Source organism: Anguilla anguilla, chromosome 3 (assembly GCF_013347855.1).
Source record: "Anguilla anguilla isolate fAngAng1 chromosome 3, fAngAng1.pri, whole genome shotgun sequence".
NCBI lineage: Eukaryota > Metazoa > Chordata > Actinopteri > Anguilliformes > Anguillidae > Anguilla > Anguilla anguilla.
In genome coordinates, this window is record NC_049203.1 from 13,218,439 (window position 1) to 13,246,157 (window position 27,719).

The window sequence follows — 27,719 nt, forward strand, 5'->3', positions numbered from 1 at the left end:
TCTTGAGATGGGAATTTTGATGGATCATACCACCAGGGCCTTGCAAGTCACTGTGGATAAGGGCACACGTACCCAGCAAATAAATAATAAATAAGGCGTAAACGTATCTAATGTTTCGATAGCCTCTGATCCCTCTTGTGTGACACCGTGAGCCGTCGATTTTGTCTGCACTCCAGACGAAGGGCGGAGTCGTCCTCCTCCTCTCCAGTCGCTCCATTCCGTCACTCCGTAGCGGCACTGAGCAATCCGTCACCGCGTGCATAAAACCGCCATTTATAAACGTGTCAGACAGACAGGCCTTATCCGCGGCACCGTAAGCCGCTTACGTCTAGAATACCGCCACTGTTTCACAGCTCCGCGTTCACCGAGGTGGAATCAGGTGAAGTGCACCGCCCAAGGGGGTATAGATTCTGCGCCCCAACCGGGGAGGCAAACCCAGTACGTTCCGGTTTCCGTACCTACAGTATAACCTCCTATAGACCGACCTTCGTAACCAAAGGAAAGTGAAACTGGCAGTTATTTTACAGGAGTTTCCCCTCACATACACTGAATTTAGCATGATTGGCAGGGTTGGGGAACGTCAAGTAGATTTCGCTTGCCAATGTGCCATGAATATAAAATGCATATCTACAAACTGAAACGACGTGCGCATTCATGTGAGCGCTTTGTATCGTGAAACCGGCAGTAAGCCTGGCAGGAATCTCCCCGCAGGAGGACGCCGAACTCAGCTTGCTCGACAGGAAACGGCCGTGTCTGCATCAATGCAGCGCTTTAAGCGGCGAAGGAGGAGATCCCGCCGCCGCCGCCACCGGCCGCCCGCCCCACGCGCCCGAGGCTGTCCGCGTGCGCCTGCCGCAAACGATCGGCGCCCGTCCCACCGCCGGCCGGCCCCTCCGGCTCTAATTACACGCGCTCGCGTCTCCCCCCCTCGCCGGGGCGAACGCCGTTAAGTCGTATCAGAATTACATCGCCCGTCTCTCGGCGCCAGCGCGGCGCACACTCGCGCTTTCGAGAGCCCTCCAGGCCCGCCGCAGCTAAAGCTGCGCTGATGAATGGTTTCGGACTTTCCGTCCAGGAAGGTCATTCACAAACATTTCATTCAGGGGGTGAGTTCTGTTTTTGTCAGTGTTGTTGTTTTTTTTTTTGTTGGTGTTTCAATCTATTCTTATTTAATATCTGAAAAATAATGGCTTTGAATATAAATACAAGCCTATGGCTCGATGTAAAAAAACCTTAAAAAAAAAAAACAAAAAAAAAGGCTTTCAAGCTGCTATAAAAAAAAAAAAATCCAACAAGCTTGATCTAAAACATCGGTTTAACAGAATTTTCCCCAGAGCAGCCTGTGCTTTTTTAAACAGGCCTGATGAAGAAAATGAGCTACAGCAGGGCTGATTAACAATCGGTCTCAGCTGTGCATGTGAACAGCTTCTGCTGTCCATGGTTCTGAAGTCCTCTGACAGCCCTCTCTGCTCCTAGTGTCAAAAGATGAACGAAATATTATCAGCTGGCTGGTCATAAAATGATTGATGCTTCATTGCAAGTACAATTACAGTATATCAGGCTGAAGGAAAACGAGGGGGGATTGTTATAAAGAAAAGCAACATGACCTCCGGAGTCCTGGTATCAGCTGGACAAAAGAAATGGATGCAAGAACGAACATGTTAAAATGAAGTCAACTAAAATTATGGAAATACACTCAGTTGAAGAAAAAGAGAGTCAAGAGCTGGACTGGGGGATTAAGGATTAAGGATTAGGTTGATAATGAGGAACTTAAAATAATCACTACCAAACCTCTGGAGAGAAAGACACTGGGAGTTTGAAAAAGACGTGTGTGTGTGTGTGTGTGTGTGCGTTTGTGAGTGTGTGTGTGTGTGTGCAAGCTTGTGTTTGTGTGAGTGTGTGCATGTGTGTGTCTGTATGTGTGTCTGTCCATGTGTGCGTGAGTGTGCATGCGTGCCTGTGTTTGTGAGTGCGTGCGCTTGTGCGTGGGAGTGTGTATGTGTGTGTGTTTGAGATTGTCATTCTCTGTAATGTCATGTCCTGTATTACATCCTGAAATAAATAAATCAGATAAGCAGCCAGATAAATAACAAAATAAATAATAAATATGCATTAAAAGGAAGCGGAGGAGTTCAGAGCAAGGGGTGCATTAGCGTGAGAATACAGCTCTGCGGGGATCTGCTTTCTGAGCAGCACTGACTCTGACCCCTCTTTTCCCAGTCATGTTGCCTTTTGATGGTTTTACATTCTTCTGAAATGTAGAATTTCTGAGGGGTCACGATGGCATTAGTCTATAGCAATTTGATCAGAAGGGTTAGGACGGCTTTAGCCTGGGGTAATATTCACATCGGGGGTCACAACCGGCTGAGCCTCGGCAAACACGGGAATTCCAGGGGACGCCGCTTCGTCCCGGTTTTTCGGAAGCACGGCATCGGAGCTTTTTTGTCAGGGTTGTGTTTTTTTTTAAAGATGATAATCATGCACGCTTTTGCTTGCTCTTCTGCAGGCAGAGGCCCTGTGTGGTTTCCAAGGAAACACTCAGGAAGCGCTTGGGCTGGCTCTGTCTCTTGTTAATAACTCTGACGCTGAGCGAGTGATCCGCTAACTGGGCTGCAGGGTACGGGCAAATTAGCGAACAGAGAGCCAGCAGCCTTTCACCTTTGACCTTTCAACAGGTAACAAAGAGCCAGCAGCCTTTCACCTTTAACCTTTCAACAGGTAACAAAGAGCCAGCAGCCTTTCACCTTTAAACTTTCAACAGGTAACAAAGAGCCAGCAGCCTTTCACCTTTAACCTTTCAACAGGTAACAAAAAGCCAGCAGCCTTTAACCTTTAACCTTTCAACAGGTAACAGAGAGCCAGCAGCCTTTCACCTTTAACCTTTCAACAGGTAACAAAGAGCCAGCAGCCTTTCACCTTTAACCTTTCAACAGGTAACAAAGAGCCAGCAGCCTTTCACCTTTAACCTTTCAACAGGTAACAAAGAGCCAGCAGCCTTTCACCTTTAACCTTTCAACAGGTAACAAAGAGCCAGCAGCCTTTCACCTTTAACCTTTCAACAGGTAACAAAGAGCCAGCAGCCTTTCACCTTTAACCTTTCAACAAGTAACAAAGAGCCAGCAGCCTTTCACCTTTAACCTTTCAACAGGTAACAAAGAGCCAGCAGCCTTTCACCTTTGACCTTTCAACAGGTAACAAAGAGCCAGCAGCCTTTCACCTTTGACCTTTCAACAGGTAACAAAGAGCCAGCAGCCTTTCACCTTTGACCTTTCAACAGGTAACAAAGAGCCAGCAGCCTTTCACCTTTAACCTTTCAACAGGTAACAAAGAGCCAGCAGCCTTTCACCTTTAACCTTTCAACAGGTAACAAAGAGCCAGCAGCCTTTCACCTTTAACCTTTCAACAGGTATCAAAGAGCCAGCAGCCTTTCACCTTTAACCTTTCAACAGGTAACAAAGAGCCAGCAGCCTTTCACCTTTAACCTTTCAACAGGTATCAAAGAGCCAGCAGCCTTTCACCTTTAACCTTTCAACAGGTAACAAAGAGCCAGCAGCCTTTCACCTTTAACCTTTCAACAGGTAACAAAGAGCCAGCAGCCTTTCACCTTTAACCTTTGAACAGGTATCAAAGAGCCAGCAGCCTTTCACCTTTAACCTTTCAACAGGTAACAAAGAGCCAGCCCACCCTGCATCCTCTCAGCTTTGCTCACCCTGCACAAACACCTGTGCACTGAAAATGGCCAGCAACCGATAATGAAGCAGAGCTTTGCCACCTGATATCCTCTCTGACCAGCCTAGAGATACTTAAGTTACTCAGACCAACCTGATAGCACCTAAAAAGGGAAGAGGCAAGACTTTGATTGGTCAGTGACCTAGTGCTAAGTACACCTGCCTTCACTATGGTCATAGCCATCAACAGGAAGGGCACAGGACTACACTGATAATTTGGCTGACCAGCATTCACATTAAAAAGAGGCAACTATGTGCCAAAGCCAACCAATACATTCAGAGCAGAGTTTGATGTATGTATGTATGTATGTATGCATGCATGCAGTGTATGTATGTATATATGGCTGATATATCAGTTTGTCAACAGAACACAAAAACACTCAATGGGAAGAAACCACATGTGTTTCCTGAATATGATGATGGTAAATATTTCTATATTCCCCAATGGCTATTTCAGTTACAGTAAGTGGCAAATGCATTGAGCTGTGAGATCCTGCTGCATCCATAGATTTATGCAGGCTCAGGCTACTGCCTTCAAACAATACACTGTGTGTTCAGACTAAACAAGGCCAGAGGCTCACTGCTGTTATCACCAAGGGCAACGGCACACACATGCATGCACGCACGTACGTACACACACACACACACACACACACACACAGACACACAGCATGTCCAGGTTCCTATGTGTATATAGCGTTCACATCTGTGAGTTCTCCTGAAAGCAGTGGAATTTTGTGGGAACCTCTGCCCTTCTCTCCAGATGTTAAAGCCAGATCCACGCAGGCCTACGTGCTGTCCCACAGCATGCGCTAGCTGCGCATTCACCTTGGCTCGAGTAACCTTGTGTAAATTTGGGAACATTAAGCACCACGGTGGCAACATCTAATTTACAGACTGTTTTTCAAGTCATCTGAGGAAATAACCAGAACTCTGTTAGTTTCCTCATACACATCTGCTTTCAGGTAGTTTGCTCTGAAAATTCCCTCTGAAATTGCCCATAGTAAAAGTACTATGTGAATTGGGGAAGGCACAAGAGTGTCATCAGCAAATAGCCACCACTTATTCAAAGCCTGCAGTCAGCCTACACTGCAAGAAACCACATCTGTCCCCTCCTAGCACACAACATAATAACACTCTCCTCCTCATTGTAAAGGCATCTCTTCCTCATCAAGGTCATAAAAGTCACTACAGTTAGATACTCATTTATAAGCAGTTTTACATAAATCTGTACGTTTCCAGCTGTCCCTGTCTGAATTATTCCATTTTTCCAAACAGGTATGTCTGGGAAACAGAAAATGAATAAATAATAACCAGGTCTGTGCCATTTCACTGCAAGGATAACCCCAGAAGCAAGCTCACATATGCGCTTGATTAACCCCCTTACAGTACATCAAATCAAAGACACACACTGACCAAGTCACTCAAACCTGACTAACTATCAGTAACTCCATCAAATGAAGCACACACTGGACTGGACCATTTTTCATACGCCTGGCGAGCAAAGCACCCTTTAATGAAAGTATTCATTGTAATCTTTTTGTCCTTAGGATACATTACGTGTTTTTTTCACTGAGCATTTATGTACTTAGCAAATAAGCTAATGATTAATGGGACAGCCTCTTACTGTAGGATGCTCTCCAGATTGACTAGCCTCTGCTGCTGTTTTTTGAAAAAAGAAAGTGCACATCATTTAATTTCCCAGAACCCCCAGCCCCCCCCCCCCTAAAAAAAAGAAAAAAACATTGAATAAGAATACCAATGAACCACTGCAGTGACAGCAGCTCAAGCAGCTCAATGACAGCAGCACACTGCCATATGCCAGTGTGTATGAATGTATGTGCTCAGGCTCCAAAGGAGCTGGAGAAAAGCGAGCTGTGTGAAAAGCGAAAGGCGCTGAACAGCTCTGGGAATGTTTCAGCCCCAGTCTTCGGTCTGAACGCTGCCGGGAGGCAGCTGGGGCGGCCATTTCAGTCACCTGAGCACAGGCACACATGAGTCACTCAACATGAGTTACGCGGGCTTCGCTTTCTGAGCACCATTCAAACAAGCGCGACTCAATAACCCTCCCTTTCTGCATCATGAAAAGGTGGCGTCTTCTGCCTTTTGGTTTCGTAATGAAACAGAACAGCAACTTTCTTGTGCACTCAATTCAATTCAATTTTGGGCAGAGGCATGGGGGGGGGGGGGTGGAGGTCTTTATTTCGATGACAGGACACTAAATGAACAGGCAGGGAGAACACACTCCCCAGTGCTGATGGGGAGCAGACCAGGGCTGATCCTGGATCAGTTTTTCCTTTAACCTCACAATGGATAAGATATGGACATGGCAACCTGACCCGAGATCAGCACCCATACTCTGAAATGCTTTCTAATAATGGGATTATAAAAAAATTAAAAAATTAATGAAAAATAAAATTAAGAGTCAATCTATTTAATTTCAACGAAAGTAATTTATGAATCCAACTTCAACTCACAATCCATCCAACAATGTGTCAATAAATATATATGTATTCCAGTATTTAGTGAGGCTTGTGCATTATTTACGCTGCTGTTTAGGAGACTGCCAAAAATTAATCAAATTATGTAATACCTTCAACAGCCTCATCATAAATTACTGTGAGCACCATTTCATCCTTGGAAGTTGTTTTCAACAACCAGATGTGAGAGAAATATTTTCGAATTCAGAAATGCATTTTTTGCATTTAAGAATAATTAAGCGTCCTTAATTTTTGTCATTGACCAAACAGTATGGCACAGGCAGTACGAAACAGAACAATCTGAAATCCCTCAAAGGCATTCCCTGGTTTCTTTCAATGGGTTATATATAATGATTTTTCATGAACCTCTATGCATCCTTTGATCAGCATTGGCAAAGATGCACTAATGGGCAGACAGATTGGTCCAAGGGGAACACGTCTGCGATCCACATGGGGACCGAAAAGAAAAGTTCAGAGCTTGCTTTGATCTGAAATTCAGTGATAAATTTGGTTTTGCTGAGTCTGCTGCACATAGGAACAACTCGTAAAGACCTTATCCAGCAACACAGAGGTCCTTAATACATTACAGTTTGATAATAAACAGTGAAACCATTTTGTTTGTTTATTGTATGCAGTCAGTAAGTAGGACTGCTGAGAAACCAGAAGTGACAGACTGCTCTGCTGCCACCAGGTTGCTTTCACTTCATCATTATAAGATTTGTGAAGTTCAGCGTTAATGCAAATGGAAAAGTTGCAACACCGCATCATGCAGTGTTAACACACATAAATTAAGTTTAGCATATGCTAAATAAAGCTGTCACTAAATATAAAATAACAGCTGTAATGATCTCACTCTTGAGAAGTGCAATTCATGAGACTTGCTGGCTTTGGGTTGTTGGGGGTGGGGGGGGGGGGGGGGGGGGGGGGGGGGGGGGGGGGGGTGGGGGGGCTGGGTATTGGGGAAGGGAAAGTGGAGGGGAGCAGACTAGGTGAAACAGCCTGAGCCTACAGAACTATCATCTCCTATAATCCACAGAAACTTTCAGAGCAAATCATGTAGGGAGCATTTTTGTCGCCAAGCAGCTTTATGTGACATGGATGCCATTATGATTGAATAAAGATCAGGAGCACGGTCTAATCAGGGCCATATCTGTATTGAAATGATTCCCTGGGGCACTGGAACAATGGACAAACTTGATCCACATTTAACCTTAGGTTCTTTTTTTTTTGTCTTTTTCTTTTATTTAAGTTCTTTGTTTTTATCTTTCAGCTGGAGGCCTTAAGGCAGGGGGCGAGGGTGTTACTCATGTGTTACTCATCCAGCCTATTCGGCATCTTTAATGTCATAGTTTAAACTGACAGTCAGCTCACCCTCCCAGGCCATCCTTCGCTCCTTTCTGACCGCCCATATTGCAAATTGGATTAAAGAAGAGGGGAGGGCTAGGCTTAGATTAAGAATCTTACCCCATCACCTCCCACACCCACTGTCCCGAATTAATTAGTTTAGCTGTTTGTTTAGTATTGATTACTCTAGAGAATTACAAACAGCATCTGTTCGGTTCGCACAGCTTATTAACAGATGCGAGAAGAAGCAAAAAGAAGAATTCATATTCTCCAAAAAATAAATAATAAATACAAAGAAAGTAAAACAAAGTGCTATGCAAGGATAACCTTTGCTAACAGCTGTGACTCATTTGTAGAAAATAAAACAAAGATCCCAACCAGGGAGAATAATGAGAGCCTTTCAAGATTTCAAGTAGGAGCTCCTGCGTTGGTTCCCGCTTACAGGAGAGACTTGCTGTAGGGGAGTGAGTCAGTCGAACCGCCGTGACGCTTTGCTCCTAGCGTTTGAGTGACAAGTACCCTTACGCACCATCGTGAGCTCAAATGTACCTGGCAATCAATCATCGGGAACGCGGTTACACAGGCACACATTTGTAGAAGAAATGAATTGTGCTACAACAAAAAGAAAATTCATGCTCGCTTTGAAAAAACACTGTGGTGCTTAGATTGAATGCTCCCCCCCCCTCACATTTCCGTTACGCATGTTATGGACATGGGACGTGAATCCCAGTGTGGCTCGGCAGCTAAAAACGTCGCCATCGCGGGAGCACTGTTTCCGTGGCGGCGAATGCTATGGCTGGGGTTTAATGAAATGGGCGAGTCCCTGCTTCCCCGCCATCTCCCCCCGGCCGAGCGGCTCTGAGGTATTCCCCGCGGCTCTGAGCCGAGAGCCTCTCCATCGTCTTCCGAAAAGGTTGTGGGGACCTTTCCGCCGCGATGTCACAAGGCCCCCCCCCCACACAAAATCAATACGGAACGCAGCTTGCCATGTTGGGAGCAGGCTTTGCTGACCCCCCCTCCCTGCTCACCCATGTTTGTGTACAGTACGTGTGTGTCCGAGTTTATGTGTGTGTGGATAGTATTGAGCCTTTAACACCTTGTGTGCTGAATGTCCCACTTTTGGTTTCGCGAAGCCTGTCTCAGTATACAGCTGATTGACTTTGTGTGCTGTGCTCAACTCCTCATCCATCATCCATATGTTATGGACATGCATTTAAAGGGATACTCCCCGACACTGCTGTTTCTTCCTGAGTGGCAAATTAATGAATGTCATACAGTAAATGAATGAATGTCAATGATCTACACTGGGGTCTTTGAATGAACACCAGACAGCATGAACACATACCTGATTTTGATGAACACATATTTGTAGCTACTACAAGCAATTCAAAATAAAAGCTTTCAGACAATGTTCTGAGCTCCCAGCAAATCTCACAATCAGCAACTTTCCTTTCCAGATGCTATGGAGAGAAAGTGCTTTGGGTCACTCCTCAAAACTTGAACAGGTGTGCTCAGTCTAGCACTTGAAGAGCCACTGGGTTTGCTGCTTTTTATTTTCACCTTAAAATCAGCAACTAATACAGATCCAAGAAATCAGTAGAGGTGATTCAACTGCGCTCATTCTTATGCTTGTGTCTGCACGGGTTTCCTCCAGGTACTCCGGTTTCCTCCCACAGTCCAAAGACATGCAGGTTAGGTTAAATGGGGACTCTGTATTACCCCTAGGTTTCAGTGTGTGAATGAATGGCGTGTGTGCCCCGCGATGGATTCGCAACCTGTCCAGGGTGTATTCCTGCCTCTCGCCAAATGCATGCTGGGATAGGCTCCAGCACCTTCCATGACCCTGCCCAGGAATAAGTGGGTTAGATAATGGATGAATTTCTTCATTAAAATGATGAAAACCTGCTAACCCAGCAGCACTCCGTGTGCAAGACTGAATAACACTATGTTAGGGGTGCATGCTTTGAAGGTTAAAGCACACAGCCTGAACCGGTGAAGCTTTCGGGCTCTCTGAATCTGAAAGCACGGGGAAACCAATCAGGATACAGCCCTCCATTTCTCAGATGAAACTCTATTAATGCAAAAAGGCTTCATCCTAATTTAAACATGAGCTGGTGGAGGTGGGTAAGAAGGGGGCTGCCAACATCCTGAAAAAAAAAATTACATTGCTTTTAGGCACAGCAATGGAGAAGATGACCTTGCATATCTGTGGCTTCCCTGCTGAACTGATTGCCAACATTTTGAAAAAGCAAAAACATTTCCCTTCCTTTCTCTCTTGTTCTTCCTTTCTCAGTCTTGCAATTGAAGAGCCACTGGGTTTGCTCCTTTTTGTTTTCACCTTAAAATCAGCAACTAATACAGATCCAAGAAATCAGTAGAGGTGATTCAACTGCGCTCATTCTTATGCTTGTGTCTGCACGGGTTTCCTCCAGGTACTCCGGTTTCCTCCCACAGTCCAAAGACATGCAGGTCAGGTTAAATGGAGTCTCTATATTACCCCTAGGTTTCAGTGTGTGAATGAATGGCGTGTGTGCCCCGCGATGGATTTGCAACCTGTCCAGGGTGTATTCCTGCCTCTCGCCTAATGCATGCTGGGATAGGCTCCAGCACCTTCCGTGACCCTGCCCAGGAATAAGTGGGTTAGATAATGGATGGATTTCTTCATTAAAATGATAAAAACCTGCTAACCCAGCAGCACTCCGTGTGCAAGACTGAATAACACTATGTTAGGGGTGCATGCTTTGAAGGTTAAAGCACACAGCCTGTGAAGCTTTCGGGCTCTCTGAATCTGAAAGCACAGGGAAACCAATCAGGATACAGCCCTCCATTTCTCAGATGAAACTCTATTAATTCAAAAAGGCTAATTTAAATATGAGCTGGTGGAGGTGGGTAAGAAGGGGGCTGCCAACATCCAGAAAAAAAAAAAAATTACATTGCTTTTAGGCACAGCAATGGAGAAGATGACCTTGAATATCTGTGGCTTCCCTGCTGAACTGATTGCCAACATTTTGAAAAAGCAAAAACATTTCCCTTTCTTTCTCTCTCGTTTTTTCTTCTCTCTTGCATTCCTCTCACCTGAGACAAAGCCTGGTTTTCATGTATCTCAAACAAGATGCGTAATCATACTAATACTTAAGTTTGCCGTGGGTTTAAAAAATAGAATCCCATTAGATTTTATACCAATCCCGTATCTTCTGTCTTCTCTGGCTGGACGCCTGTAATTACATCACGCATGAAAGCTGAAGTACATCCAGCCAACTCCTCATTCTGAAGCTTCTCTGAAGCTTTTGACACACAAAAACCATTGTACACGCATAGCAGAGGTCCTCAACGTGCTAATAAGCACTCTGCGCTGGGTTTCAGGTACAGTACATTACCTACTGATAAACATTTCCAGGAAAAATGCTCCTTTCAAAGAACACTTTTTATATACACGGATGCAGGAAAAAGTAATTTTGAGCCCAGTTCTGTGCAACCAATCTATATTGCTTTGATGATGCACAGACGTGCAATAAAAACGTCTGATATGTATCTGACCTACATACAGTAATGCATCTAGGCCAGTAGTCAGCACCATGACAGACAGGGATGAAACAATGGTTAGGAATACAGCAGTTCACAAGAAGGACATGCTACAGAGGCCCCTCCTTTGCATATTTTGGTTACAGTGACAGTACACACTGTTTATTTGACAGGATAAATGCTAAGATGGCAAACCCGTGTCTAGGCTGATGGCTCCTTTCAGAACACGGTGTACAAATCATCTCAGAATAATTTCTAGAAATTTCTCATTTCCTAGTAGATCTGTGAGGCATCAACATTTCCACTGGAGGCTTCTTCTGTCCTCGCAGCCTGATATCTAGCCATACGTGAAAAAAACCAAACAAACAAACGAACAAACAAAAAAAAAACGAATAAAAAGCGACTCATATTCACTTCTCCGTTTTCGCTGTGTGGTGTTCTGTGTTCCGCTTTCTCAGACTCTGTAGTGTGAGGTGAGGTCAAGGGCAAACTGACGAGCGCTTAAGAAGAATAAGAAGAGGGGGAAAAGAGGAAGGCGTGAAAGGAGAAAAAGAAAGGAGACGTGAAAGAGAGAAAAAGAAAGGTGAGAAAGCAGCCTGGGCCGACGAGGAGCGGACGTCTACCCTCCACCTCCCGTTTAATAGCTCATTACACGCTGAGCTCTGGAGCATAACAAAGCAAACAGATAGCCGAGCGCTACAAGAGAAATCAGCGCACTCCATCGACAGAGCTAATGTTTGTCCACGCTCTTAATAACTGCTCACGCTAGCCACACAGAGCCGACCGCCCAACAATAACCACCGATCCGTTTTTAAAGAACAAAATCCAGTGATAATGTCTGCCGCTGACAATGTTACAAACTTACTTGTATCACATTGAATATTTAAAGCTGGGAATCTTTTCTTATGAAATGTTTGGAAGCACGCAGTGAAGGTCTTGAATGTGGTCGGGCCAGCGTGCACACACACAGCGTTACTTTACACCATGACCTCGCAGGTGGCCCCCACCGCTCAGCAGGAACACATTCATCTTAATTGACAGGTAGAGGATCATGGGAAAGCAGGCCACACCTACATGGGCTGACAGAGCAGGCGAACTTTAGCCCCCGAAACACAGGCCTACCCGCGCGTAAAATCTCAAATCCAAACACACTGCTCAAGCTGAGTGCCCATCCTTATTGACTGTCTTGAACGAAGAATATCCCCTTTAATAGGACATTTATTAATAACAAATATCAGCATGGATTGCATTATTTACTGTAAATCAGGGGACCAGCTGTGGTTAAAATAGGTATGGCAGGGCCTACCATCTTTATTTAAGTTGTTATATTATTCTAACATCACAATAAAGCCCGTTAAGACTAAATCTCATTCATCAAAAAGATCCTTCCTTCTCTCCCAACCCCCAGCCCCCCCCCCCCCCCCCCCCCTCAACATAAGCAAACCGCAGATGGCCAAATGTTATACTTACTGGATGGTGTTTGAACAGCTGTGCACTGTGAATTCACACCAGGCAAGACAGCAGAGCCAAAGAGGCAGCTGATTTTCAGCTGACTAAAGGTGCATAATGTAGCGCACAGAAGCTGTTCAAGGAAAGGGATAGTCACTTTCACTGAGGATGCTAACTGTGCAGTTAGCTCTAGAACAATGCACGACATTTACTCTATATATTTCATATTTTATTTTACAAATACAAAAAATGAATGCTGTTGCACACTTTATTTCTCTCGTTGAATAAGTGTCAGCAAAATGAATGCTAAAGTCATTTCAATGGCCATATAAACAAAAGAAAAGCACTTGCTAATAAAAAAAGACTACCATGGATCATTAAGCTGATGAGTGGCTAAAATAATGGACAATTGGCCCTTAAGGGTCATCAGGTCATTCAGATATTCAAGGACCTCAGGTTCTATTACAGTGAAATCACCTGGGATTACCCAATCAGTGGTCCCAGTGTATTTTACCTCAAAATTTGGTTGTACTTCTCAAGTTATACTCCCCAAAAACATAACAGCAAATTCAGTAAAGAAAACAGAGATTTACTGAGGTGTTGCTTCATAATTTACGGAATATCTGCATTTAAAGGAAGTCGCAATAATGTAAAACTATTACATTTAATTGAGGCACATGACCAAAACTGGGTCATGTATGCCTGTGCACACTTCGATAAAAGCCACCGACCTATTTGTGAAGACTTATCAAAGTAAGCCTACAGGGTGTGAGAACGTATTCTTTAGCATGTAGAAAAAAACAGCATTTAGAATAATAATGCACACAAGATGTCTTCATCTTTCGTAGAGGTCAAGTCTTAGGATCCAGTAGAGCCACTACCTCATTATAAAAATACGTCTGTTGCCAGGTGATGTCCAACAATCACCGAAATTACATTTCAGTGATTGAGTTTCAGTATAGCCACACAATGCTATCAGATGTTGGCACATCTCTGAAAACAAACAGAAAGAGCCTTCAAACGATAAAGGAAATAAGCTTCCACCCTTTGTCTTGAAACACACATAATATAAATCAATCAATACATAAATACAGTTTTAAAAAATAAAACCTAAGAAGATTGAGGAAATTACAGTCTGAGGAAATTGTAACGTGTGGTTCTGTATTGCAATTATCCCATACGTGACAGCGCAGTCCTGCAGCTACTTGTCTTGGTAGCTCATACAGGCAACAGGATTCTATGAGCAGGAATGACAAATCAATATCAATCTACTTGCACAAACGCCATAAAAATCTGACCTACCAATTCAACCTTTATGAAATTATAGTCAGGAATGACTCACATAGAGAGAGAGAGAGAGAGAAACCTTCACATATCTGACAGATTCATTACACTCACACTAACTTCTGTTCAAGACAAAGACACAGCAGATTTTTATGTATGGAAACACCACACTTGCTGAAGCCTTACCTCCTGAATAGGACTCTAATTTGAGACTCATTAAAAATCCTCTCTCTTAAGAGTTTGTGGATTCACCTATTTGAGTAATGGCCACACATACAGCATACTGGAGTGAAGAACAGCCCTTTCTCTGAATCCTGCACTCCCATTCTTATTCTTCTACAGTTAAAGCCTGATAACACTGTCAAATGTGTGCTTTTGCTGCAGCTTCAAAGTTAACTGTGGTCAGAAATGACCGCCTGGGTGGTCTGTGGTCAGCATGGGGTGGTCTTTTTTGTTTTGTTTTACAATTGATAGCGGGGTTGCCACTTTTGACCTGGAGACATTTAATATCATCTAATATTTGTCTTTAAATTTGGCTAACACATACAGGTAAATGTGTTTTTTTTCCCCCTCACAAAGACTATTTGATTGGATAATACTGGAGACTTCCGGACTCATCAAAACTGTGAAATAAAAGCATGTATTTATTTGTAAGTTAAGAATGAGTGTTTATTTAAGCCAGGTCTTCATTGTTCTTAGTTCTTATTCTCTAAATGTGCCATAATGCACTTAGCTTGAAGCGTCCCCCAGTAATGTATAGGGGCGTAAATGTACGGATGCGTTTTAACAATGACATCTTTACATGAAACAGCAGAATGAAAGGGACAATGCGCAGTAAATACGAGACATTACTTCTTCAGGACACCGGAGAAGCCGGGTCTCAAAGCTTTAAATGTAACTCGAAGCGTACCTCTTTTAACCTCTCAGCGTGTATGAGTAAGCGCTTTCATTTGCTGAAGGTAGACCGAGGCATTGAGCATTTGTCCTGAATGAATCGCATCAATATCTATCTGCGCTCCCACCGTGTCTACATTATGCCTGAGTCACCGGCCTCCAGATCATAGCTGAGCTGTGCTCACACCACACACTCTGCTCGGTTCCAGGCATGTGCAGCATTCTAATGCCTTGCGGATGACAGCACGATCATAAAAAAAAGAGAGCCGGGCCAAGCCCCGCTCCCCGCCATTGGTAAGGCGATGCAGACTCTCAGCCAATGGGCACGGCCGGGAGGCGGGGCATCGCGAAAGCCCCTGTAGTGGGCACATCCAGCTCCCCTCGTTGATATTCTGGCTCACGGCAAAGCCAGCTGCGCCACGCTTTTGACTGACATCATGCGCCCGTGTTCTCAGAGAGAGAGAAACAGAAACAGGGGGGTGCATACCTCCCCAGAGTCACAATAAAAGATCCACAAGTTCCTCTGCTGTTGGACTGTAAGGGATCCAAGTACAGGAGGCTCAGAAGGCACAGCTGCCCATGTGGTCTATAACCACCTCTTACTGGGTTTGATCTCTTTAAAAATGATCTTATTTACTTTATTCCATGTGTGGAAGTAAGTTTTGTTACCCTCTGTCGCATGTTATTGATATGCCACATAAAACATTAAATTTCACATTATGATCCTTTTTTAATTAAAACAATTTTATGAGATGCATATGAGCAATACACAAGCTGTGCATGCCTGACTCCTGCTCTGTTGAACATCTGGCTACCATGCGCACCCACAATAACAATCACGCCCAAAAGCCCAAGCGTAACTATGACCATAAAAACACAAACATAGCTGTAAAACACAAAAATAGCTGGCACAATAACATCAAACACACCCAAAAGCATAGCTACAGTAGCAACTACAGATGCAACCGAAACCCCAAAACCACAGCCTCAGCCACAACAACAACCAAAAATACAACTACAACAAAAACCGTAAACTGGAGCTGGAGCATGCTCAACCAGGAAACCCTTTCTGCACAGCCAAGGTTAATACCATCACACAATCCCACGGACCAACAGGAATAAAACCACATCGGTGTAAATTTTTTCCTGTCATGCTCACCACACACATCAGCCTGGGGGGGGATTAATCTTACATCTTTCAGAGTGAATGACCTGTTAGCCATGACCTCACCAATTGTCTCCCCTCTCTCGCCCCCCACCCACCGCCAGCACCTGCTGCACAACCGCTCATTGACCCAGTTACACTTATTTACTGGCTCAAGTGGTTCATTTTCTGCTGTTCGCTGTGGAAATCCAGCGACTCTCTGCATGCCTGGACCGTTGATTTCCGATCCATTCCCTCTGGCCAATAACCCCTGCAGTGCACGGAGAGGCCAGATGCTCATTGGTCCCAAGTTAATGATTTGCTGTTGCCAGGTACAGTACAACTTGTTTTAGAGATATGCTGTAAAATGCAATGCTTGCTTATTTTCATTATTATCTAAGCACAGTTTTATTTTTATGCTTAAGACCCACTGACAGCACCAAAATCTCCTGTGCCAGCTCACAGCAATGCATATTGAGGCTGATAACAATCAATGGTGAACCTTGCTTTTGTCATAATGCATTTGAGTTTAAAGCTTACTCTTACAATGGCCTGATGTTGCAATTCATTTAGTTTCTGTTGTTGTCTCTTTACATTGAAAACTGCTTCGCTTATAAATTTGTACTGCATTACATATGCGGCAGTGGACAGAGAGTAGACACCATGGCAAAACAGCCCATCCCTGCACACTGCAAATTCCCCAGTAAAAGCAGCGGATTTGGTTACCGCCTCGTAGCACACCTCAAAGTACCAACGGGGACATAAATGAATGTGCGGTACTCCGTCGAGGGTATACACATTCTCACAGCTTCCGTTGTGCGTCTTTAATCTCGCAACACAAAAGCTCCGCAGACGAACAGATTCTGCCTGTCGGGTCGCGCGGCAAACGCGAGCGCTCGCGGCGCTTGGAGATTTATGTTGATTGAGCGCCATTAGGACGAAGGCACCCATTTCGCCAGCCCTAGGAAGCCCCATGGGGGCACCCCTCACAGAGAAAGGTAATTTATTTTTAACTGATAGTTACTCATTACCAACAGGGGAGAATAATTAGCAGAGGAAGTTTGGTACCTCTGAAGGAGACAAATGAACAGCCTTCTTCCTCTCCCTCAAGCATTTTTTTTTCCCTCGTCAAGATTGAGTCGGAATTCCTGCAGCCGCTGAGTATCAAAATCCCTCTCTGAGTCCATGGAGTAAAGTTATCATTACCCGAGAGTGATTATTGATTTGGTACAGTATGCTTTTATTCATTTTATTCAGATACAGAAAAAGCAGTGAGGGTCACACATAGAGGTGGAATCACCATTCGGAACAAGCCATGTCATGCCAAACCACAGGGGGATTTAAACTATGAAACTATGAACTTACACTGACTATGAATCTACTGACTGTGCCACACATTATCCCCTTATGCGGAGTTTTCATATTGTTGATTAACAGGTCAAGAGTTGCTTCATTTTTCATACCCTGTCATACTAATAAAAGGTGGTATAGAATGCTAATGGACAGGTTGAGTCAATGGAGGTCAACCTGTCAGCGGTAATGAATTCCTCCTCTACCACCTATCCATTATCTGACCCGCTTATTCCTGGGCAAGGTCGCAGGGGATGCTGGAGCCTATTGTACTTATCCCAGCATGCACTGGTGGCAGAACACCCTGAACAGGTTGCCAATCCATCGCAGGGCACACACTCACATACTCATACCGAGGGGGCGAATTTAGAGCCTCCAATTAACCTGCCCTGCATGTCTTGGGACTGTGGGAGGAAACTGGAGTACTCAGAGGAAACCCATGCAGAAACGGGGGGCAAACTCCACACAGAAAGGCCCAGCTGGGATTTGAACCCTGGAGCTTTTTACTGTGCTACCCACTGCACAACCATGCTGTTTCTACCAACATAAAAAATAAAATATATATATAAAACAGACACTTGCCTAACGCACATAACTATGCTAAGATTAATACATTAAATACATCTGATACATTACATTGCATTTTATTTGGCAGACGCTTTAATCCAAAGTGACATACAATAAGTACATACTGAAGGTCATTGGAACAAGTACAGAACACGGGTCCGATAGGATACAATTCTCATTAAGTATCAGTAATCCATAGCCATGGACATCAAGTCTAGTTCACGCAGTAAGGATAGGACAGTAAAATTACGGTGAGTCAAACACCCACTAATATACATTACACAAACTGGCTTAACTATGTGTCTTCCAGTAGCTGGTGATTAACTTTTCGTTGAGAGATGAGAATGGTAGTATTGGTAAGACATCTGAAAAGCTTTCTGTCTCATGGTTTCAAAGACGGATGTTAGGAGGACTTGGCAGCCTGTCTGAAACCTGGTATAATTGCTGGCAGACATCACATGAAAATATTTTCAGCATTCATTTTCTGTTTCCAGTATGCTGTTAACACATACTCTATAAAATATTGAGTCTTGAGAAAATCAGCGCCTAGAAGACTCACTTCAACCTCAAAAGCATATTCCCAATTGAATCAATGTTTCCCCATTTTGACTCAAACTACACAAAAGTGACCTTCATTTCATGGTTGTACAGTCACTTTATGCATTAGACTTGTTTAATTATGCATAGGTGGTAGGCTCAGAAATATGACAAAGTTGGGAAAAGAAGGAAATTTAACTAACAAAATTAATTTTGAAGAATAATTTGCCTTTTGTTTTTTAAAATATATTAAAATTTACCACATAAGATAACCTAATATCTTGTCATTGTTATTTTAATTTGGGCTCTATTTCAGCTGTTATCTTAAAGGGCACCTAATGTTGATTTCTGGGAAAGAAGTGATTGAGTAGCGGTATTGCAACTACACAGCCAGCGAACACAAAAATTGTGACATCAATATAAAGTCATTTCACAGAGTTTTGGGTCTCTATTTTCAATTAACCTCCCTGCTCTTGCCCCAGGTTGAAATTTACTATCAACTGATCTGGCTCAAATGAATACATGGACATTATTATCCTCAAATTCTTCCCACTTTACACTTTGCTGATGATGTCATCCGGCTGGAATTTCATGCTGACATTATCTCATAGACCTTTTCTTGTGAAGCACCAGCAAGTGGAGCTGTCTTAGTGACTGAAATCCACCAATGACCTCCCTTTCAAAGCCACAGAGGGCTCCTCTAGCTGCAAAACTAGCCGTAATTATAGGCTACCAGCCCATACCATTTTTACACATGACCCTATGCATTCTGGGATGTTATCTGCTTGATAAATACATGGACCACACCTGGTGTTTCCACTTCTGGTTCACTACCAGTATCTACAGATGCTTAATGATTTAAAAACTATTCTTAGTTTGTATTTACAATTACAATTTCTTTTCCAAATAAAATAAGTTCCTATTCCGTGCAGATCTGGGACAAAGACATGTTCTAATTACCTTAGATGACCGTAACATTAGAAAACACTCTGTGGATCCCTGATCATTTTCAGTAGAAACATATTACAAATCAACATAGTGCAATAATTTTGTTACCCATATTGGTGAAAATACAGTATGTTTGTACAAAAGAATTCTCCTAAATACTTGCGTTTTAAGGCATTTCAAATAAATGTGTGGCTCAGGCCTACTTCACCACACGCTTCCTTGTAACCATGGATTGTGAGTTAGAAATATAACCGAGTCAGCATTGCATTGTGGTCCACTGATCATATTAATTTAAATCGGCTTACTACGCAAGATGATAAGCTACTGTGGTCAGTCTCCCGCGTTCGTATCTCAGCTGTGGGCGGAGGGTGAGAGTGAATAAATGAGCTTTGTTCAGAATTGGATCGGTGGCTTTTCATAACAAGGATCGGTGGTGGTGATGTCAGAGAACGCATTTAACTGGGGAAATAGTGGGACATGAAAATGTATGCAGGCTTTCAGGAATCACAAGCTGCTATGATCACACTTTCGATAAAACATGCATAACCAAAGCCCTCGTTAAACATGACTTGCCTCCTTAGTGTGACGTAATGCCTTCATGAATCATCCGTAAGCACATGCAATGCTTCCTGACAAATGACAAAACACACATGGGGTAAAATGCTGTTGTCCAATCACATTTACTTAGCAACTGAACTGCAAACAGGGCCGGTTCTAGAATGCATTGACAGGGTGGGCATTTTGAAATGTTAGTCGGGCTTCCTTTTCAAACGTAATAAGAACACTTCCCCACGACAATTTCTATTTCAGCATTGTTGTGAGCAGACAACGAAACAAATCAAAGAACTGACAGACCATTCGAAGAGGTTCTAACATAGAGAACATAGAGAAACATAAGCCAAAATGTTAAACTCTAACATATATTAAATTTGCAAATGTCTTCAACAATGTCCTTAGAATAGGTTAGAAAAGATTGTGGGGTGTGGAGGTGGTAGCGATTACTCACATTGTAGTAGGCTAACAGGCTATGAATACAATGCGTAGGCTATGTTATTCATTTACAGATTTCCCAACTCACTGGGCTGGGAGTACCTAGCTAATACCTAGCTAGGTAACAAGTACGTCATTGCCGCAGCCAAAAACTGCACAACTACACCACACCAGTTAGACAATAGCCTAATCACATTACAATAAAAATACACCCATTACTACCTTGCTACTCTTCAAACTCACAAAAGCACAGAGGGAAACGTGGCATCAATATCTCCCCAATCTCTTCATAAAGATGTCGAGGACAACATATATCATAAATTTACACAACAGAACTGTAGCCACATTTTTCTAACCAGTTTGGAAAGCCATGTTGTACTTGTACATTCTGTTAGCCTACCATCCCCCCCCCCCCCCCCCCCCCCCCCGCTGAGCTGCACAGTCATTGGCTGAGGAGAACACTGCATGTGCAGCGGATGCCCTCAGGCAGCAGGTACCCAATCAGAGGAGCTGGTCTTGCACAGTGATCTACGTATTGCCAACATTCCTCCAAGGGGGACACTACTGCCCGCTGACACCCCCTGTCCACATAATTCCTTAAAGCTTTATGTGCGTTACCACACAGGCAGAAGGGAGGCCTCCTCTTCAGGATAAATGGGGCAAAGCTGCATACGACCCTGTTTGACTGTCCTCTCCTGTCCATAGCCCATTGAGGCTCCCATCACTGGAAATGAGGCTTCTTCCTTATTGTTTTTATGTTCACATTTATTGTTGGCTTATAAGATTACCGTTATCCAGAGGGGAATTTAAAACCATTGGAGCCCTAGTCAGTTCTGCATGACACCCATTCATTTAGCCAGAATCAGTCTGAAGCCAGAGAAGGCATGGCATGCCATCACAAAAATGCCTGCATAAAGCAGGGGTTTGCTGTGCAAGCTCCTCTTTAGGAACAAGGTAAACAGGTACGTGTGGAAAAACTGATGGATGCTGGGGATGGGGGAGAGATAGAGAGCGTCCGTCTCCAGGGTCTTGTTTTGCTCTACCACACGTTGAGCAAGCCTATCAAACACAGTCTCTTCCCCCAAAGTATACCACACCCGCAGTGCCGTCATTACTGCATCAGCTGCTGGTAAGGGACAGGATGTTTTTCCAACACAAGCGTAATTTCAATAGGCAAAATTTTCATTAAAAACAGAATTCCGAAAAGCCCTTTCAAACATAAAGTCTAATTAAAATCCCAATTAGAAAAAAACATTCTTGAGGCACAAACAGCTGTGGGACTTTGCCTTTAGGAATAATTTCTTTATGCTAATCTCCTGTCTCTCTAAGGACTTTAACGTTCCTCTTCAGTGAACAGCACTACTCTTTCTCAACTGCTCTGACAGCTACACAGAGCAAAGGTTTGATGTTAGGATGACTTTGTAAAGAGGCGGGGTCATGATGGTTAGGGGTGGAGCAGTTCAGAAGCATCCATCTGCATTTCCACCTGAAAAACGCAACAATCCTAAGAATGTAGTTGATTGCGATACATTCCAAGTGTGTTTGTCCTTAGAGGCTAAGAGATATACTCTTTTCTAGAGTAGACACTCCCAAACTGGGGTCTGGGGACCCCTGGAGATCTGTGAAGGAGTGCTGGAAAGTCTTCAGTAAAATGGAGTTCCCTTTTAATATTTTTCACACATTTATTTATTTTGCAGATTTTCAGATAAAGTAAACTGGTCTGGTTCACCCATACTTAGTAATATGTGACCCTCATTATAATTGAGTGTGTTAAATAGTGAGTAGTGTGTGATGGATAATGGTGTCAAGCATTAACCATTTTATTGAGGTGGGGTCCCCAGCAATAGGGAGGTCATCTTCGGAGACCATTCGATGACAACCCCTGTCCTGAAGGAATTGGTTTATCACCAGCTTGGATGCATTTTCACCAACAGCCTGAAACACATGCCTTTGGAAACAGAAATGCAACACATTTTAGCCCTCTCGGTGTTCTTGCAGAGTCTACATGAAGATATATTTTTCCACTAACTGCCAGTTCTGAGGTAACACCAGTTCAGTTGTGAAACTGCTTATTATTCAGCCCAGATGCAAGCAGTGCCCTTTATGTGAAAGGGAAAAAACGGTAAGTATTAAATGCCCTTGATATTGCCTTCCGTGGGCGTCTGCGGTGGAAGTGTCTGTTGGCACAGAACACGCAGCAGGAGAGACCATGTCCACGTCTTTTCGCCCTCAAACCACAATTTGTCGAAGCTGATCCCTAGCCCTCCGAGGGAAAAGAATTTGACCCAAAAAACATGGCGCTGTTCTTCCAGTAAATCATCAACAAAAATGCTTTTCGTTGCTCAATTTCTAAGCCTATAGAACGTGAGGCTTGAATGATTATACGGATTGACCCCAACATGCAGCCAATTTGGGGCCTAATCATCTTTAGCACTATGAATTTAATGATCGAGTCAATCACAGAATTAAGTGCGATAATCACAACAGGCGTGATTGGTGTCTATGTCGTTGCCAGAGACAATGATTGTGGCAAATTGCAGTGACACTTATCGAGCCAATTATAACGATTGTAATTGAGTCAAACCACCGTATCAGTGATGTGATCGGTCCAATCACAACGCAAGCGATCGGATCGGATCCCAACGACTGGCATGCAATCAAGCCAACCGAAGGCAGAATTGGAGAGGAGTTTCTTCACATATTTTATAGGCTCCATAGATACACATTTCCTATGTTCATTCTGTCCTCTCTGTTTCCTGATGATAGGAGGTTTTGGTCGGTAGGAACCGGCTCCGGTGTTATATTTCTGTGAAGCACATCCATTGCCTCGATGTGGTACACTGTCACACACCTCCAGAAACATTATGTCATTATGAGACATTGGAATTGGAAAGATTGCAATACTTTGGCTGCAAAGGAAGGGAGACAGAACTTTCACTGTGTATAACACAAGGATGATAATCTGGGTAGTCATAAGTAGTATCTTACTCACTTGTATACTAGCACCAGTATATAACTCAAGTATCTTACTTACAAGTATATTACTAAAGAGCAATATTACAGTAAGTAATATTGTACTGCATGTCCAGTTGTGTCTAAGCCGTGGGAGGCCCTGAATAGGAACTGCCAAAGTGTTCTTCCCTTTTGCTCAAACAGTTTGTTTCATTTTGCCTTCACGAGCTGGTTGGGCTGGGATCCTCATTAACGATAGAGAGTGAGTGTAAGCGATGTTCTGGATAATTACCGCGAGGCCCAGTGAACTGTGACTGCGCGGGCTGTCGCCATCGGCTCGGCTGGCCCAGCGGGGTGATTTGTTTCTCGCACAGATGAGACTTAGTTGAGCCTCAGATGAGTCTAATTTGAGTCTCAGATGAGTCTTATTTGAGTCTCAGATGAGTCTTATTTGAGTCTCAGATGAGTCTTATTTGAGCCTCAAAGCACTTTGGAATGGCAAACTTTTCATCTGGGGTCAAAGGAATATGTATGCATTCTACACTAACAGTTGAGCACTGCTTGCAGTTTCTTTTTTATTTTTATGAATGTTCATTGCGCTTTCAGTAATAACAAGTATGTTAATGACAATATACCTGAATCAGGGCTTCTCCTTTCAGACTAATGTATTGGTAGGGGTTTTTCAAGATATATGAGAACTGGAGACAGGGAGCTGGGCAAGAAGATGATGTCACCAACACACAACACAGTGTGCCAAGCCACACACTAGCCCTTTATCTGACACACTGAAAATCATGGCTTTGCTGCTTTTTTATTACTTGGGTTAATGTTTTTTTGACTGACCACCACATAGTTGTTTGAGTTGCTGGTTAATTGGAAAATGTACAAGACTCATTTTTTCCGCAAGTCAAAATGTGGTCTACCATGACATCAAGGAGACATCTGAAAGCCGGTCAAGAGAGAGAGTGGGAAAGGTAGCTCCAGGCAAACCATCTCACTGCCTCTTCACAGTAAAAAAAACAGTCACAGTGCAGCCTCTTTGTAATGACGGGGCACCCTCTGCTGTGTTGGGGGGCTGCTGTGGAAGGTGCACTGTGAAGTAACCATGTCATACTAACGGGCCTCACACTCCAGGGCGGTGACACATGAGAAACCACCTCTGGATCAAATTCACGAGCAGAGATTCACCCTTGAGCTGGAGGAGTAATGACTGATTGATTTATCGATCGATAAATATGGACATGTAGGATGTATCTAAATGAAAGAATAAGTGAGGTTGCTTCAGTGGCACCTCAATGAAGAGCCGTGGAGTGCCCTTGGCAGACCTGGGTCAAAAACTATTAAATATCCGAGATACTTTAGGCCTTTGTACACCAGCAAACCCATTGCTGAGAATTAGATTGTAAGTATTCAGTTCACAAACCATTTGTAAGCAAGAGTAAAAGTAAGACAACATACCAATTATTTCTAACATTAGGATACTGTATAGCGTGGTTTGGGAGTTAAACTATTATAAAATACTTCCTTGGAGAGGTATTAAAGGCAATGGGCCTTTCGGTCATATAGAGTCATTGCATTCTTCAGTGATATCATTGTTTAAACGCTTCAGTTGGGCAGAAAGTTAAAAGTTAAACATGTAATGCAATAATTAATAAACTGCAAAGTGCAGGTAAAGATGCAGGCTGTTGAGTCAAAAGTATGAGTGCACTTGTGGGATGGCGGTTCACTTGAGAGAAAGTACAAACAAACTGATCACAAGTGTGGTCTGGTCAAGTAGCCAACAAGTAGCAGCCACTTACCTTACAGTCCTCGGTGTGTGATCTGACTGAATAATCCCCCGATAAATACTTGAGAAAGAGGAAGTCAAACTCCTCGTATTTTTCCTGAGCGTGTTGGTCCAACCTCGCATACGCCTGAATGCAGCCACTGCACACGTCGTCGTCATCATCCGCGCCCCCGCGACCCAAATCCCACATCATGTTCCGAAGACTGCAGTTCAACCCGTCCGGGTTCGCCATTCCCAGAAGCAGATCGGAGATGGTGTAGGAATCACAAAAAGAAAGGCTGAAATTCCTAAAATAAGCCAACAAAGACTGTGACGAAAACGTCAATGGAGTTGAAAATGATGACCCGACGTCTGTTGGCTGCAAACGCAGTGTGGCGCAGGCTGACTCCAGATCTCCGCGAGTTTGTACAGCGGTACACTGAGGACTTGGAGCGACAAATTTTGTCGAATTGCTTAGAAAAACATCGTGCTCCCCCTCCTTCGGCGTTAGACGGTCTCCAACGGTCGCGTTACTCAAAGGTTCGCCATAGCCCCTGTCCCCGGACTGCAGTTTAACTCCAGCACACAACCAGAGATGGTCAGAAAGGAGGACTGTAAAAAATAAAAGGGATGCCAAAGACATTCGCCATTTCTGTGCCCTCTCGGAATCGGCGTAAGGTTTGTCGTTTTGTTTGGGTGCACAGCAGATTTTCAGCACGGCATCGTCTTCCCTTCGACACATCCAAACACCCCGGATCATATTTTAGGGGGAGACAAAAGTGATCCCCGGCTGTTTTTTTTTCTCCTCTCCAATTTTCTCCCCAAACAATATCATCTACCTTCTTAGCAGCATGATGTTGGGTAATGTTTCTCTCTGGACTGAAATAAGATATCAAACCACTTCCCCCCACCGCTGCGTCTAATTTTTTGGACCATCCATTGGCGAAGAAAACGTATATCCCGACAAATCGTCCTTACACGCCGCTCGTTTCAACATTCTGCAACATTCCACACAGCCTCCTTAGCGCCCTGTTGAACCTTTCGGGAAACGAACAAGATTCTGGAAGATTATATCTTACCACTGTCATCCTTGACAGAATGTTTTCTTGTTTTTTCTTGCGTCTGTAGTGCAGAAGGATATATGTGTGTTCCTCATCATCCCGATTCACCCTTCCCACTGTCCCTCTCAGTCTGTCGCCATCTTCGGCTTTGCAGAGACCACCTTGAGAAATTGATTAAACTGAAAGGGGGGTGGGGGGTGGTTCTAAGGGGAGGTGGGAGGGTGGGCGTGCGTGCTCGCGCGGTATCCCCTTTCGCTTCCCCCATTCACAGCAGCTTCATTCATAGCCCGCCTCCCGTTTCATTCATCATTTCGCCGGGTATAGCTCTGTTTGTTCCACGCTTCCGACATAAAAAATATATAAAAATTACGCGCGCACCAAACATCGTTTAGAAGATTCGTATCACAATTTGTAGTTATTCCCGTCATAGTATTAGAATTTTTTTTCATTTGATGCATGCCCATTTAAAAGATGCTACGCGGGTTCCTGACAGGTCTGAGCGAGATTAATGCTTCAGGTAATTCGCATATGCCATTTCATGTAATTAACTTTATGATGATTGACTGACTGACTGGGCTGTAATCGCATGCTAGCTGTCAGTACTGACTGCAGCATAGTCTAACTCAACGCAGGAATGTATTAGTAACGCAAATTTTATGCCTTCATATCTTTTGACAGGTAAAACGTTGAGTTCTATCAGCCAGCAAGCTGTAAGCGAAAATCAATTTCCCATTATTATATACTATATCGACAGATTTGAAGAATAACTACGCGAACTAATTCAGCCGTTCTTGTATGGGTGCCTTTTAACTAATGCCATATTGATTCAGATTAAATAATAAACATTATTTTATATTTGTAGCAAGATCCCTTAGTACAAGTTCACTGCTAACAATCGTTACCATCTTAAATGCGTTTGTAGCTCATTAAACACTGGGTTGTGTTAACGCCCCATTCAGGTAAATATGAAACCAATAGTTACACAATGAACCGGGTGACTGCACTTTAACAACTAGAGATTAATAGCTCAACGATAATACAGAAGGCGCATAGCCTACGGTTGTTCGTGAGAGGAACACAATTTACATTTGGATTTGGAGTGCCTGCCGTTCGCGCTCACCGTTTGCCACACAAAACCGCCTCCTTCTTGGCTGGCGCTGTCCAATGAAATGGTGCTGAATGACAGATCTCGCGCTCCTCTCTGAAATATCCATCAAGTATTATAAGGAAAAAGTCTTACAAATTGTGAAAGGCATCTAGAGGAGAATGAAATGTGGCTAGCTCATGCTCAATTTATATCCTGATACTTTTTTCTGACCACCATACTTCCTCGTCAGTTTAAACTAAGCAATAAGCCTGAAAGTAGCCTATCCTAAAGTACAGTAGCTCATAGTATTTGTTTCCATGAACACTGATCATCTAACAATGAACATGATTTGTATGTGGACAATTTTGCAGGAATTTAATTGACTGTACTTTATGAAAAAACAGCAACAACAACAACAACAAAACATTAAGCATTCATGCAAGGACAGATTTTAATTTCCGAAATGCAAAAACAAAAGCAAAAACAATATAACCATTGGTGACATAATTTCTAATACCGGCTACATCCATCTACAAACAACATGGGCGTTAGACACGTTTTTAGGGTTTATGTGGTTCTAATCCATCTAGTTAAAATTCGTTACGTTGTTGCAATAG

General features: G+C 43.5%; 1 protein-coding gene across 1 annotated transcript in view; it reads right to left on the reverse strand.

Annotated features, from left to right (window-relative positions):
• LOC118222632 (transmembrane protein FAM155B-like) overlaps nt 1-26,163 on the reverse strand; it is a 52,276-nt gene extending 26,113 nt beyond the window's left edge. Inside the window, exon 1 of the mRNA XM_035408361.1 lies at nt 24,989-26,163. Within this exon, the coding sequence (XP_035264252.1) occupies nt 24,989-25,714 (726 nt within the window). The 5' untranslated portion in view covers nt 25,715-26,163. The remainder of the gene's footprint in view (nt 1-24,988) is intronic.
• Between the last annotated feature and the right edge of the window lie 1,556 nt (nt 26,164-27,719).